The sequence below is a fragment of the Palaemon carinicauda genome, chromosome 12, assembly GCF_036898095.1.
Source record: "Palaemon carinicauda isolate YSFRI2023 chromosome 12, ASM3689809v2, whole genome shotgun sequence".
Taxonomy (NCBI): Eukaryota; Metazoa; Arthropoda; class Malacostraca; order Decapoda; family Palaemonidae; genus Palaemon; species Palaemon carinicauda.
The window spans coordinates 714,614-730,560 of NC_090736.1; the positions used below are offsets into that span (position 1 = coordinate 714,614).

At 33.8% G+C, this 15,947-nt stretch overlaps 1 protein-coding gene across 1 annotated transcript in view; it reads right to left on the reverse strand.

The window, feature by feature from the left end:
• LOC137651168 (uncharacterized) overlaps positions 1-15,947 on the reverse strand; it is a 181,778-nt gene that overhangs the window by 659 nt on the left and 165,172 nt on the right. Inside the window, exon 2 of the mRNA XM_068384308.1 lies at positions 13,348-13,487. Within this exon, the coding sequence (XP_068240409.1) occupies positions 13,348-13,487 (140 nt within the window). The remainder of the gene's footprint in view (positions 1-13,347; positions 13,488-15,947) is intronic.

The window sequence follows — 15,947 nt, forward strand, 5'->3', positions numbered from 1 at the left end:
AATGAACGTATTCCCACGACCAAAAACCACCGTGACCTATGAAAACAGCCTGACCTCGTTCAACAGTCCTCCCTATCACAAAACAAGTATGTATATGTCACCTCAGTTTATAAGAATAAAGGAGGAAAAAGGGAAGAATTAGAAAACTTCAGAGACGACCGCACAGGATCAGCGCTGTGTAGCCCTGTCTCCCCCTAAAGGATTATTGCTGTCAACCGTGTCTCCCTAGCCGGACCTAAAAAGAACGCGTTTGGCATTTTACATACAACTGCTACGGTTTATGCAACATATACAAGGATTGTTGACAGTCAACATATTTCTTACTCTCTCTCTCTCTCTCTCTCTCTCTCTCTCTCTCTCTCTCTCTCTCTCTCTCTGTATATATATATATATATATATATATATATGAAATTTTCACATTCCCTTTCAAAGGATGTTTTCAGAAAACATAACTGGCTTTTATCTGAACCGTTAACATAGTATTACGCACAAACACACACACACACACACACTATATATATATATATATATATATATATATATATATATATATACATGTGTATGAATTGAAAGAATTGTGTGTTCCAACTAGAAGTTGAAAAAAAGGTATCTCTTAAACACTTTACAACTACAATTACTAACAAATCCTAACGCGAATTTTACTTCCATTGACCACAAGCAAATACCACAAACCTATTTTTAAAAAATCAGAAGACATCTCTTTTAAAAACAACTATTATAGGACTTGAAAACACGGCTTCCAATAGTCATCCTTGCAATTAACGTCCCTCGATTAGCCAAAGGACATTTCTAGGAACCTCCCGAGTAGTTAATTACAGATTCATTCAAGAATGTATTTCTTGCTACCGAAGCACTAAGTCTTCTTGCTGTTATCACTGTAACATTTGCATTATTATTTCATTGTTAAATATATGCAATTATATATTTCTAGAGCAATTCTTATTCTCTGGTATCTGTACATGCATTTTCTAAACTATAATAATATACGAAAATAGAAAAACTTTTACTTTTATTAACATTTAGCTGAAAATGGCATCATTATTATTATAAATATTGTACATATTTAGCAACATGGTATAAGTATAATCATTACTGTTACAAATACTTGCATTAATCATTACAAAGGTATCATTGTTACAATATCACCAATTATAATAAAAGCAAAATAGACTTCATGAGAGAGAGAGAGAGAGAGAGAGAGAGAGAGAGAGAGAGAGAGAGAGAGAGAGAGAGAGAGAGAGAGAGATTCTTAAAATCTACTTCTCTTCTCACTATCATGATTAGTCTTCGTTTAAATCAATCTTACTGTAAAGCAAATATAAATTACCACTCAACCGAAATAATCCGGATAAATAATCCTCTAACGAAGGGGGAGAACAGAAAGAATAACATTTCGTTAATACCATCCTTCTCAGTGGTAACCTCCCTAGGGTCTGTACTTGTACACCAAACGTCATCGTCTATTTCTGAACACTCAAGAAGACTAAGGTTTATTCTCATCTCCAGATATCTCAGAGCAAAGTATTGTTTGATTTTATATTCTGATTTGAAGACAATCGTCCATACACTAGGTTTTAGCTCAATGACCCTTCCATAGGCCTACTTATTCATTTTCAAACAATTGTAGTTATCAACTGTATTCAAAATTATCCATGCCAGTATTCACCTATCTACTTATCAATCGGCAGATTAATCTTTCTCTGTGTCGAATGGTATGGCGGTTATCAATTCATCGTGGATAAAAATTAGAGTGAAGATTTAGGCCCCTAAACCACCTAGGCCTAAGCCTCATCAACATCTAAGAAATTCTCCTGTCGCTTCCATTTCTCCACTTGTCTATTTACTCTTCCTTTTAAATATTCCATCATCCTCCAACAGTAGACGTATCTATACCTCTATCATCGTTTTTTCTATACAAAACTTTAGCCCAATAGACCTATAGAGGACACAAGAAGGGTGGAGGAGGTTGGCTCAGGTGGGGTAGTTGGATAGACACCTTCTCTTGCTTCTCGATCCTGGAGGGGAATAGTATTAGAAAAATAATTATAAAGATAAGAAAAAAAATTATATCTTAAGGATCGAACAGGACAAACCGCTTGGGTGACAGGCACCGCCCTTGCTGCTGATCAGTAACTGCTATCCCCATTCATCATCATCAGTACCCTCAGTTGACTCCTGCTACTCTAATATCTCCTAAGGGTTGGCAAAGGACCAAAGGTACAGAGGCCGTTCTACACTGGTCTCTGCAACCTCACCAGCCTTGTGAGCCAAGGATCGGGGGCTTGAGGGTGCCTATAAGTCTATCTGCTGAGTCATCAGCAGCCATTGCCTGACCCTCATATGCCCTAGCTTGGTTGGAGAGGGGGCTTGGGCGCTGATCATATGTATATATGGCCAGTCTCTAGGGCATTGTCCTAGTCGATAGGGCAATATCGCTGGCCCTCTGCCATTCATGAGCGTCCTTTAAACCTTTAAGTGTGTAGCAATCTATCACACACGATAGATAGACGTGAAATCACACTTCCGCACGCATTACAATGACCAGTGAGCGTTGACAGAATATCCAAGCCGACGTACCAATTGCGTGACGATGAATGAATTCCCCACATCCTCTTTCTTTCTGCAATAATTATACCCACCGAGCTATAGACCGTCATGACTTCCTTACATAATGGGTACTTATTACTTTCTCTTTCATTTGGCATTTTCACCCCTGCAGCTCTGATCTATTAATCAAAATTCAAATATCACAAATTGTGGGAAAGGGTCATTCTAACACGGGTGCCATAATCAGACATGCATCTTTATAATGAAAATACATTTTTTTTTTCATGGAAAATTTAAGATATATTCAATCTGTGACTTCGGTTAAATGCACATTTTGTCTATGTTCATTCCTACATTTTTATAAATTTCCACAAATGCTCACATTCTTGGAAACCCACCTTAATATATTCCTTCTCGCCTTAAGCATTAAGAAGTTATTCTTCCAAGAATCGTATTCATAAAAACAATATCTTCAGGTTCTCATGCAATTTGCAAATATACAATCTGAAATAATTTCTGAATGACAGATAACTTTTCAGTTCATTCTTCCATTACTCGTAGTAAATCAACTGAAAATTACAAATGAAAAAATACATAAGCAATTATAGTGCACATCTTCGCCGTCGCTACACTTTATTTTTATTTTTATTTTTTGCAGATATATTTAAATCTGATAACAACAATACACTTCCCAAAACGATAAATTTTTCCAAAATGTTGCTTTCATAGCCCTCCCAAAATCTAATCACTTGTTGCCGTGTCATGAGGACCGTCTTTTGAAAACAAATTTACAAAAATCTACTAGATATTATTTTTTGCAATCCAGCTAACTGAGGTAATTATAATGACAATAATAACTAGAAGGGCACTCTGTAAATAGTAGATCTCCGCCGCGGCAGCTTATTTCTCGACCTTTTGCTCGACCTTGGCCTTGACCTTTGACTTTAACATGTATTGATTGGCGTGGATTTTCATACACTCAAATATGAACCAAGTTTAAAGTCTCTGTGACAACGATGTCCAAACTTATGGCTGATTACGCGATTGGACATTTTGCTTGACCATGACCTTGACCTTCCAAAATTTAATAATTTCCAACTTTTTACATAACAGTTAATCCTTGCAAATTTCATTACTCAACAATAAAACTGCTGTCAATATGTTGTTTACAAACAACCACAGACGCAGGAGGTAATGATAATAATACAGGACATATGGACAAGAGGGTTGAAAGGTCACACAGTTTTCTGAAAAGGGGTTTTATTCTTAATTAGACTATCCATAGTTTACTTAATTTTCAAAGGCTACATGGTAGCAAATAATCCAACACATTATTATTACTATTATTATTATTATTATTATTATTATTATTATTATTATTATTATCATTATTACTATTATCATTATCATTATTGATATCATTATTATCATTATCATTATCACAACGTGGTCAAGAGATGATAAAAAAACTAAATGTCAAATATAATGACGATAACATTAATATAACTGCTTTCAAAAACTGGAACAACAAAAATCACGAAAAACAAAAAATAAAAAAGTATCAACAACAAAGCAAACCCTCGCTTGTCAAACCCCGCCAGAAGATCAATAGCCAAAGGGCGCCTCCATCGTCAACGCTAAACCCGAAACACGTTTTTCGAAGGTCTCATCTTTCATTCGAAACTAACCACGGCTGGTGTAGTTAAGCAAGGCCTACATAGTTCCCCCCTCCCCACATCCACCCCCCAACACATACACAATTCCAACGCCCCCCCCCCCTCACCATTTTCAAAGGGGGTGGCGATATCAACCTAAGGTACCTCGTTGTTGAAATCACGATCCAGTCTCCAATATGCTTGTAGTAAACTCTGATGACATATTTTCTTATTATTGAAGCTTTCTTGATCATCATTATCTGTTTCATGGAATAAAAAAATTCTGAAATACTTTAAATAAAGTTGATTATCTTGATACTTCTTACTTTACATACATTTATACAGCAACTTAAATATTATTCGTCTGTACAGTGTAGTAATTTAATCAGAAATTTGCTGCTTTCTGTGAGATGTATACAGGTACCCGGCCTCACACACACACACACATAAATATATATATATATATATATATATATATATATATATATGTGTGTGTATATATATATATACACACACACACAAACACACACACACACACACACACACATATATATATATATATATATATATATATATATATATATATATATATATATATATATATATATATATATAATCATCTCCTCCTACGCCTATTGACGCAAAGGGTCTCGATTAGATTTCGCCAGAAGTCTCTATCTTGAGCTTTTAATTCAATACTTCTCTATTCTTCATCTCCCACTTCACGTTTCATAGTCATAAGCCATGCAGGTCTGGGTTTTCCAACTCTTATAGTGTTTTATGAACTTATATATATATATATATATATATATATATATATATATATATACATATATATATATATATATATATATATATAAATATATATATATATATATATATATATATATATACATATATATATATATATATATATATATATATATATATATATATATATATATATATATATATATATATATTCTTGTCCTCATTTATATTTTTCTAATCAAAAGGACGATGGTACAAAACAGAAAAAATGCAGTGATGTAAGGCTCTAACTAGGGAAGTAAGATCGCAAGAAGTGACCCTTTTTATGTAATACTTCTTTTGCATAAACTCGAATTTTTCTATTTAACATCTTCGAAAACTGTCCATTGTATGAGAGGACAGGAAATATACAAACATGAATACACCAACAAGAAAATAAACTGGTTACATCTTATAAGCCGTAATAAATATAAAAATCAATATAAAATATACTGCCCAAAATTTGATGACTGCAAAATGCGAGACGCTATGACTTTTCAATTTAAAAAAAGATACAAAACACAAAGTTTATATAAACAGAAACTACCCAGAAATTGTAGGTGATGCAGAGGAGATAATCAGACTTAAAAACAAAATTAAATTGGAAGCCCAAATACAAAAATAGCTAAAAAATATAGCAAACTCTACGACGATCAAAAAGAAGAAGAAGAAAAAAAAAACTCAAAGCCTCGTTAGATTTGGCGATTTTACCGTTATCAAATTATCTTTCGCCAGTCGACCTTCTCAAGTACATCCTTCGAGGAAGAAGAGGATGGGGAGAGGCAGGAGGAGGAGGTGAGGGGGGCTGTATGAGAAGGGGGGGGGGGGGTTGAGAGCAAAGCAAGAGGGGGGAAGAGGAAAGAAGGAGAATGAGGTGGAAAATGAAGTCAGGAAAGTCGAAGAGAAGGAAGAGATGAGGATTTAAGAGTGAAGATTAAAAAAAAAATCGAATAACATAAATCTATTTTTGTAAGAAAATAGACAATTATGGCGAAAATAAATGGATTTATAAACACATAAAACAGAAGAACACTTGCTTCTTTAGAAGGAGAAATAATAAATTGTCATAATAGAAAAATAACTAATGCAATATAAGGTCTGCAAAGCAACACTTAATTAAAGAAAGGCTTCACCAGTTATATTTGCTAGACACCAAAATGTTTTTATACTGACATTATTTATATAAATCTTTTGACAAAAAAACAAACTTCTAACGTTTTCATGATCAACATATTAAACATAGCCATGATAATAAAAAAAAAATTCACTATACGGAATCACAATCAACTTTTAAATATAGATGTACATTCGCGTAATGTAATAATTAATTTGGATGTCAAACATTAAGAGAATTTCTTATTCAATTACATTGCAAACTACCATATTATCTTGCATCACAATCTCTCTCTCTCTCTCTCTCTCTCTCTCTCTCTCTCTCTCTCTCTCTCTCTCTCTCTCTCTCTCTCATTTATGTTTGACAACTTGTATAACAAACCTCTTTTTAAACTGATATAAATATCATATCTTTGTTTACCAACTAAAAAAAAGAAAAAAGAAAAAAAAAATCAAATGACTTCGTTTTTCATAATTACCAAATAATTTCTTTTCAAAATTTTCGTTCGTATACTGCACACTATTTTACGAAAAATGCTCCTACCAACTCTGTCCGATATTTTGCAATAATGACTTGAAAAAAAAAAAAGATTCGGGGATTTACTTGCTTACTTTAAAATCCCTTACATGTGAACAAACTCATAATATCTTAATTAAGCAACTTGCATTGCTAGCAATTTAAAACATTATCATGATACCAATTCAACCTCATATGTAGGTTAAGGGTCTATTTAACCTTTTCGAATTATAAACTAAAGAGCTCATTCGACATTTCTTCGGAATATCAACCAGGTCAGGTCCAAGGTAAGTTCATGTCAGGTCTAAGGTAAGTACAAAAGATAACAATGGGGTTAAATGTGTATTAGAGGAGATATTTACGAGTGTTCAGGCTGATAAAATTTCGTTCATTTCTATAATTTCATGGGATTTGTACTGAAGAAAAAAAAACAATAAAAATTAACTAACAAAATTATAACACTAGATTAATTAGTAATAATACTGATGATAACATTTGAAAAAAATATTGTTGTTGTTTCCATTCATAAAACTATAATGCAAATTATGCTAATACTGTTAGTAAATGAAAAATAACGTATGTGAATAAATGACTGAATTCGGGATGAAGTATCAAGCCCTGACAGAGAGAGAGAGAGAGAGAGAGAGAGAGAGAGAGAGAGAGAGAGAGACTTGAATTTCCGGAATTATTCAAAACCTTCTCTCCTATATCACCGCTGCTATTCGAAGCCGTAACTACGTGTCATGTTATACCACGTAACGGCATGACGCGACACATCCAGCTGTACATAGCGTAAGGATCCACGTGTCACGTGATCGCATGACGTATCCACCCATCGATACATATATCATCATACATTTACCATGAAAATAAATGGGGGACACTCCCATTAAATCTCAATTTCACCCATTCGCTACGAAAGTTTAGAGCCACTCCTGATATAATTGTTAATAAATCTTAGTATTTTCTTTATTAACGCCACGTTCAGCATCACATGCAGATGAAATTACGGTGATTTTAAGAGGTGTTATCCGCTTACGGTGAAAATAATTGATAGCGAAATGATGGGAGCATGCGCATTGGCAGTGAAAGCGTTCGGTCCTAAGATACCGAGAACAAGGGTCAATGCCATGCTCAGGTGTCATTAACATGGGTAAATAAGTGCCGTTAACATCAGTAAGTGTCGTTAACATCAGTAAATAAGTGTCATGGACATGAAAGAGTTTTATTTACAGGAAGAATTGCCATTAAATTTTGCAGTCAATAAATTTATTTTTTATTACCTATGAGAAAGTAAGATATATAAGTTGCAAATAAAATATTTTTTTCTCCCCAAAATATCAAGACAAATTCATCTGAAAAAAAAAAGTGTAACTTTGCAGACAAAAAAAAAAAAAAAAATATGATAAGTAAGAAATATATACTCCAAATAAAACATTTTTTTACCCAAAATATCAATACAAATTAACATGAAAAAAGTGTTATTAAACTTTGCTGGCAAAAAAAAAAACCAAAGTTAAAAATCATGATACCTAGGAAAAGGTAAGAAATATAAACCAAATAAAATCCCTTTTTTAAATGTCAATACAAATTATCATTAAAAAAGTGTCATTAAACTTTGCAGTCAATAAACCAAAATAATATTACCTATGAGAAAGTAAGATATATGAACTGCAAATAAAACATTTTTGTCCCAAATTATCCATACAAATTAATGTGGAAAAAGTGTGTAACTTTGCAGACAAAAGACCAAATTACAAATTATATTACCCATGAAAAGTAAGAAATATAAACTCCAAATAAAATAATTTTTCCCCAAAAATATCAATACAAAATAACATGAAAAAAAAGTGTCATTAAACTTTGTAGACAAAAAACCAAAATTATAAATTGCATTACCAATGAGAAAGTAAGAAATATGAAATGCAAATGAAAATATTCTAAGCATCTGGGAACATAGAAAGACTAGAAATAAGGATGTAAAGTACATAAAAAAAATTATGTAAAGCTAACAAACATTTTTACGATAACTTTCATAGCCAATAACAATTTATTTCTATATGTGTAAGACATTTAAAAATAAATGTTATAAGTAAACATAAAATTTAAAAAAATATCTACCCTTCCTTATCACAGACAACAGACTAGACACTTTCCTCAGCAACTCAGAGATCCCAAGTCGCAGTGATATAAGAAAGTCTAAGCCTATCACAAGAATCCCCAAAGGTTGCTTTTCATCTGACCGCAACTCAAACAAACCAATAAAAACATCAAAGTGTATCGGAAAAAAGAAAGAAAAGGAAGATATAATATCAAGGGATCAGTTCAGGAATTCTCAACATTGTACATCGGCAAGGAGAGAGGGGTGGGGGGTGGGGGGGGGGGGCTGTGTAGGGGGTTTAGTAAGATGTGTTATGTAGGGGGGTTTAGAACGATGGGTTGTGTAAGAAGGGGGTAGTTAGATGGGTTGTGCAGAGGGGATTTAGAAAGATGGGTTGTGAAAGGGGTTTAGACAGATGGGTTGTGTAGAGGGTTTAATAAGATGGGTTGTGTAAGGGGGTTTAGAAAAATGGGTTGAGTAAGGAGGTTAAAAAGATGGGTTGTGTAGGGGGGTTTAGAAAGATGGGTTGAGTAAGGGGGTTAAAAAGATGGTTTGTGTATGGGGTTTAGTAAGATGGGTTGTGTAGGGGGGAGGGAGAAGGCCTAGAAATCTTATTGCTCCCATCGAGAAGTAAATTCTCATAGGTCTGGTAAAAAATAATCAAATATCATTTAATGGCAATTTTCCAAATTGTAGGCCTGCAAAAAAGCACTATGGGAAGGAGTATGGGAGAATAGGTATGGAGTATAGAAGAGCTCCTGAAATCTTATCGCTCCGTCCGAAAAGATAAATTCTCTTAGTAGAGATTCCTCGCATTGTGGGTCTGCAAGAAATTTTAGTAGGGCAGAGGGCCAGGGAGGTAAACAACGGACTGTGGAAGGGTTACGTTAACCATTACGAAACCTTACAACTCAAAAAAAAAAAAAAAAAAAAAAAAAAAAAAAAAAAAAAAATCGTAGGCCTACCATTCGAGAATCTCCGAATTCCATCGGCAATAATAACAGAGATTAATGTAGCAGACCCCTTCACTTTTCGTGGCACATTAGAGAGCAATTCTAACCACCCAGCCTACGGCCTCACTGAACGCTTTTAATAATAGAGTCATTAGCACACCCGAAGGACCAGCGAGGTGTCCCTGCTATGACTAGGAGGCATATCACTAGGAAAAATAGGACACTCGATATTTTTGGTCACTCGAGGGGATATTAGAGGGACCCTAAAGGTGTCCGCAGGCGGATTTTGCGACACTTTTACTTTAGATGATATGAAAGTTAGGACATTTTGAATGTCCATTATTAGTGTTATTATTATTATTATTATTATTATTATTATTATTATTATTATTATTATTATCATTATTATTATTATAGTTATTATTATTATTATTATTATTATTATTATTAACTAAGCTACAACCCTAGTTGGAAAAGCGGGATGCTATAAGCCGAAGGGTTGTAACAGGGCCCAGTAAAGCAATGAAATAAGGATATAAATAAACTACAAGAGACGTAATGAACAATCAAAATATCAAATTTCAAACCTGCTTGAAATAGATTTTTGGGACGGGTTTCTTTAGAATTAGATTTACAAGTTTGGACATTTTGGATGTCCATGGTGAATTGGGGGAATGTCACTTCGAAAAACTGAAAAGACAAAAGGTACATTCTGGGTACCAATATGTCCAAGGTCCGAAATAGAGGCATATCACCTTACCAATTGGACACTCGTAAAGTCCATGGCGAAATTACCACTATCGTGGTAACACGACCTGCTTGTTACCTGGTCATTACGTGCCTCGGACGCGTAACTAACCATCGTAACTAACAATTGTCATTGTATCGAGGCGACAAGTTAACACCTCGGGTGAAAGTGGAAAATTACGACATTAGCTACTCCCGGACTTTTACCTGTCAATTGTCAATCTTTCTTCCATACGTACCATCTACAGATAATTTGTAAAATCATTCGAAAAGCTAAGAACTTACTTTTCTAAAAATTATTTTCATTAATTTTCGTTCAATATCACACTAGTCTGAGAGTTAGTTTTAGAAATGAGGGAAAGCTAAACACACAAAAATACAAAATCTCTCTCTCTCTCTCTCTCTCTCTCTCTCTCTCTCTCTCTCTCTCTCTCTCTCTCTGTGTGTGTGTGTGTGTGTGTTTGTGTGTATTACGAGAAGACCTGCATCCTTTGAATTTATGTATATCTTTGACTGTTATAATGACTCCACACCATCACAAGTAATCAAGTTATTAAGAAATTTAGAGTGGCTTTGAAATTTGCTTGACTTTTATATGACTTCAATAGGGATGTAAAAAGTCCCGCAGAATACATACTATTCACAACCCTTCTCAAGGTTTCAGAATTTCTGAATACACTAACATTTATCTCTATCCTGAATAACTTCTCGTAACATTAAATTCATAAAACTCTATGCTGATATATATATATATATATATATATATATATATTATATATATATATATATATATATATATATATATATATATATATATAGGCACTAGACGAGTTGGAAGAGCCAGCCCTACATGACTGGGGACTATGAAGCGTGAAGTAGATGATGATGAATGAAGATGTATTGATTTAAATTTTCAAGATATAGACGACTGGTGAAATCTAACCGAGGCCCTTTGCGTCAATAGACGTGGGAGATGATATATAATGATCGGGTTTGTGTATTACCATGATCAACAAAGCTCTACTAATCAGGTCCACGCATACCAGGATAGTTTGCTTGGAGTGAATAGACAAAAATCTCCCACCATCACCAATCCGCAGTTGGCCAGCGTGATGATGAAAATTGGCCTTACTCCTGACATGAATAAGATCCTATCTGAGACCGTTGACCTGCAATGGACTAGAAGCAGCTGCATTTGTTTTATATATATATATATATATATACACAGAGGCAAATAACTCATCCACAGCATCCCATAAAACGCAAGATGCAAAACTACACATCTCATCTCCCCCATTTCAATACCACTTGCGCCCCGTCGCAACACTCGCGGTGTATCTCCAAGTCCCTATAAAGTGCATAAAGCAGGTGTCCCCTTTACTACACATCTTCTAAGACGTCATTAGGAGATTAACCCAACAGGTGAGATTGACACTAAAACCTATTACCGTACTTAGGGAGACATCGGATACGACGGAGCCTTTCAGATGGAGACTAGGATTCGGATGCTTGTTTTCTGTAGCTAAAGTAAAGCTTCTCTATACTCGTATGTTAGTGTATAATCCAATATACGCCTTGCGGGTATGCTCGTGTGATTACTGAGGTGAAATACATTAAGACCAAACTAAGACCCAACTATTTATAAATTTTCTTTAGGAAACATATACACACACATAAACAGACACGATCGCACGAGCACACACATATATTTATATATATTATATATATACAGTATATACATATATATAAATATATATATATATATACAGTATATACATATATATAAATATATATATATATATATATATATATATATATATATATATATATATATATATATATATTTATATTACACACACACACGCACGCACATATATATATATATATATATATATATATATACATATATATATATATATATATATATATATATATATATATATATATATATATATATATATATATACACACACCCGCGCACAATTCACTGTTCTCGTCTCCAGAAATACGATGGAATTGTGTAAATAATTGAGAGAGAGAGAGAGAGAGAGAGAGAGAGAGAGAGAGAGAGAGAGAGAGAGAGAGAGAGAGAGTACTCTCTCTCTCTCTCTCTCTCTCTCTCTCTCTCTCTCTCTCTCTCTCTCTCTCTCTCTCATCTTCTTTCATGGATGAAATTGTACTCGTGATTTTTATCTCTCTAACGAAGGCATGTTTGCCATGGTGACGCCACACAGCAAACACGGCAAAGAGAAACTCGGTACTTGTGCGCATGAAAGCAAAAACATTGTCGAGTCATCATTTGCTTTTTCAATTTCACTCGGTTACGCTCACTTGAGAGCGCAAGCACTCCCGACAGGAGAGGATAGGTTTGATATTTTTTGCGATTAAGAAATAAAAATAGAAAGATCGTTTAAAACATGTAAACATAAAATTGATATATTAGCAGAGGGCATGATACACACTAGACACCCACACATATAAGAGTGTATGCGTGTGTGTGTGTATATATATAAATAAATAAATATATATATATATATATATATATATATATATATATATATATATATATATATATAATGTAGGTATATATATATACATATACAGTATATGCGAATGTATATATATATGTATGTATGTGTATATATACATATATATATACATACATGTATATACTGTGTATGTATATATATATACACACACACACACATATATATATATATATATATATATATATATATATATATATATATATATAGTTTACGTGAATGTACCCACGCATATATATACACATTAAATTGAGTACACCTAAACATACATACATACATACATACATACATACATACATTCATACATACATACACACACCACACCTCTAAAGATTCCAACCATTTAGGGAGTACTTACGGCCATCTCCTCGGATCGATAAGACGTGAAGGTCGTTTCATCTTGAAGAAGGACGCAGAAGAAGGGCTCCCAGGTGGCAAGGGGCACCTTATCCGAACGGACAGAGTTGCTGGCACGGTGGCACAGCCGAACTTCCCGATCTGAAAGGACAAAAAGAGGAAAAAATGTTTATTGCATAGAAATACATTATAGGAATTTATATAATACATCTGTCTGATATTTAAATAATACATCTGTCTGAAATCTAAATAATACTCCTGTCTGAAATTTAAATAATATATCTATCTGAAATTTAGATAATACATATGTCAGAAATTTAAATCTAAATAATACATCTGTCTAAAATTTAAATAATAAATTTGTCTGAAATTTAAATAATACATTTGTCTGAAATTTCGAAATATCATTGTCCAAAAAATAAATCTCCATCTGAAGGAAAAGAAGATAAGAACTTTCATTACATTGAAATACATTATTGAAATTTAAATATTAGATCTGTCTGAAATTTAAAAATATCATTGTCGAAAAAATATATCTCGATATGAAAGACAATAAGATAAGAACTTTCATTACACTGAAATATATTATAGAAATTTAAAAAATACGGCAGTCTGAAATTTCAAAATATCATTGTCGAAAAAAATAGATCTCGATCTAAAAGTTTGAGAAAACGAAGAATTCTATAACACTAAATTAAAAAACATTATAAAACTTTAGTTAATATATTATGTGAAATCCCCAAATACCATTATAAAAATATAGTAATATATCGTAAGGTACATGTATTTAAATATTCAAAAGTAATAAAACATTTAAAATAGGCATAGAATTTCAAAATAAACTAAGTGGAAAACGCTTCAAATAATATTTTGATAAAAAATACACTCAAGTAACACACTATGATAAAAAACATGTGACAAACTAAACATTGAATAATTGCACTTGTTTCCTCTCACATTCCTTTTATTGTAATCTTTGACATGGAAAAAACTCATGGAGAATATTCTGAGTTTTTGAAACTTCATATTCAACGAGAAAATCTTTTAATACATTCTAAAAGAATCTCAAATTTCTTAACTTCCCCATATCTCCCAAAAACTTTGATTTTATGGCAATATGACAGATTTTATTGTTAAAAATTAAGAAAATTTAAAATTAAAAATATCTCCTTCACATTGCAAAAATAATTCAAACAAACAACTAAAAGACTCAAATTACTAACAGGAAATCGTAGGGACCATAAAACGTGGCCCCTAACTTATTAAACACTTGAAATACACGAGGTAAAAAGAAAGTGAAAGTATTAAATATGTGTATAATTTTACCTTGTCCAATTTAAATATATGTTGGCGACAAGAACTATTAAGGCATCATAACAAGACGAAAACGGCCAACAATGGCTCGAGGGAGACGGAAGGAACTGTGAAGGGCACTGGAAGGGAGTGAGGAGTAAATGAAGGGAGTCTGAAGGACACTGGAAGGAAGGAAATAAGAGAGAAAGGGAAGTTTTATTGAAAACCGAATGGATTTTGACGTCCATTTTATGGATAAGGGAGCGAAAGATGGAAGAGATTCTGAGGAGCGGATGTAAAAAAGAAATTTCAAGGGAGGATTTATCGATTGATTTTGAGTTTTCTGGCAACGTGACATCGAAGGTTTTGGACATCGAAATAAGATGAAGAAAAAAGGATATTCAATCTTACAATTTCTGAGCAAATCTTAAACTGCTGACATGATGGAGAGCTCTAAAGGACGGACAGAGAGAGAGAGAGAGAGAGAGAGAGAGAGAGAGAGAGAGAGAGAGAGAGAGAGAGAGAGAGAGAGAGAGAGAGCTTTTCATGAGAGAAGAAAAAAGGATATTCAATCTTACAATTTCGGAGCATACAGTATCTTAAACTACTGACACGAGGGAGGCCTCTGAAGGACACAGAGAGAGAGAGAGAGAGAGAGAGAGAGAGAGAGAGAGAGAGAGAGAGAGAGAGAGAGAGAGAGAGAGAGAGCTTTTCATGAGAGAAGAAAAAAGGATATTCAATCTTACAATTTCGGAGCATACAGTATCTTAAACTACTGACACGAGGGAGGCCTCTGAAGGACACAGAGAGAGAGAGAGAGAGAGAGAGGAGAGAGAGAGAGAGAGAGAGAGAGAGAGAGAGAGAGAGAGCTTTTCATGAGAGAAGAAAAAAGGATATTCAATCTTACAATTTCGGAGCATACAGTATCTTAAACTACTGACACGAGGGAGGCCTCTGAAGGACACAGAGAGAGAGAGAGAGAGAGAGAGAGAGAGAGAGAGAGAGAGAGAGAGAGAGAGAGCTTTTCATGAGAGAAGAAAAAAGGATATTCAATCTTACAATTTCGGAGCATACAGTATCTTAAACTACTGACACGAGGGAGGCCTCTGAAGGACACAGAGAGAGAGAGAGAGAGAGAGAGAGAGAGAGAGAGAGAGAGAGAGAAGAAATCACATCTCGAAGGTAAGTTGTTCGGGAGGCAAGTCTCATCGACTAAACTTGAATCATCACGATTCAAGATACTAAAAAGTAACCTGCGAGCTAAAAGCGTGAAGAAGAAGCCTCCGGTAACTGCAAACAACATCAGCT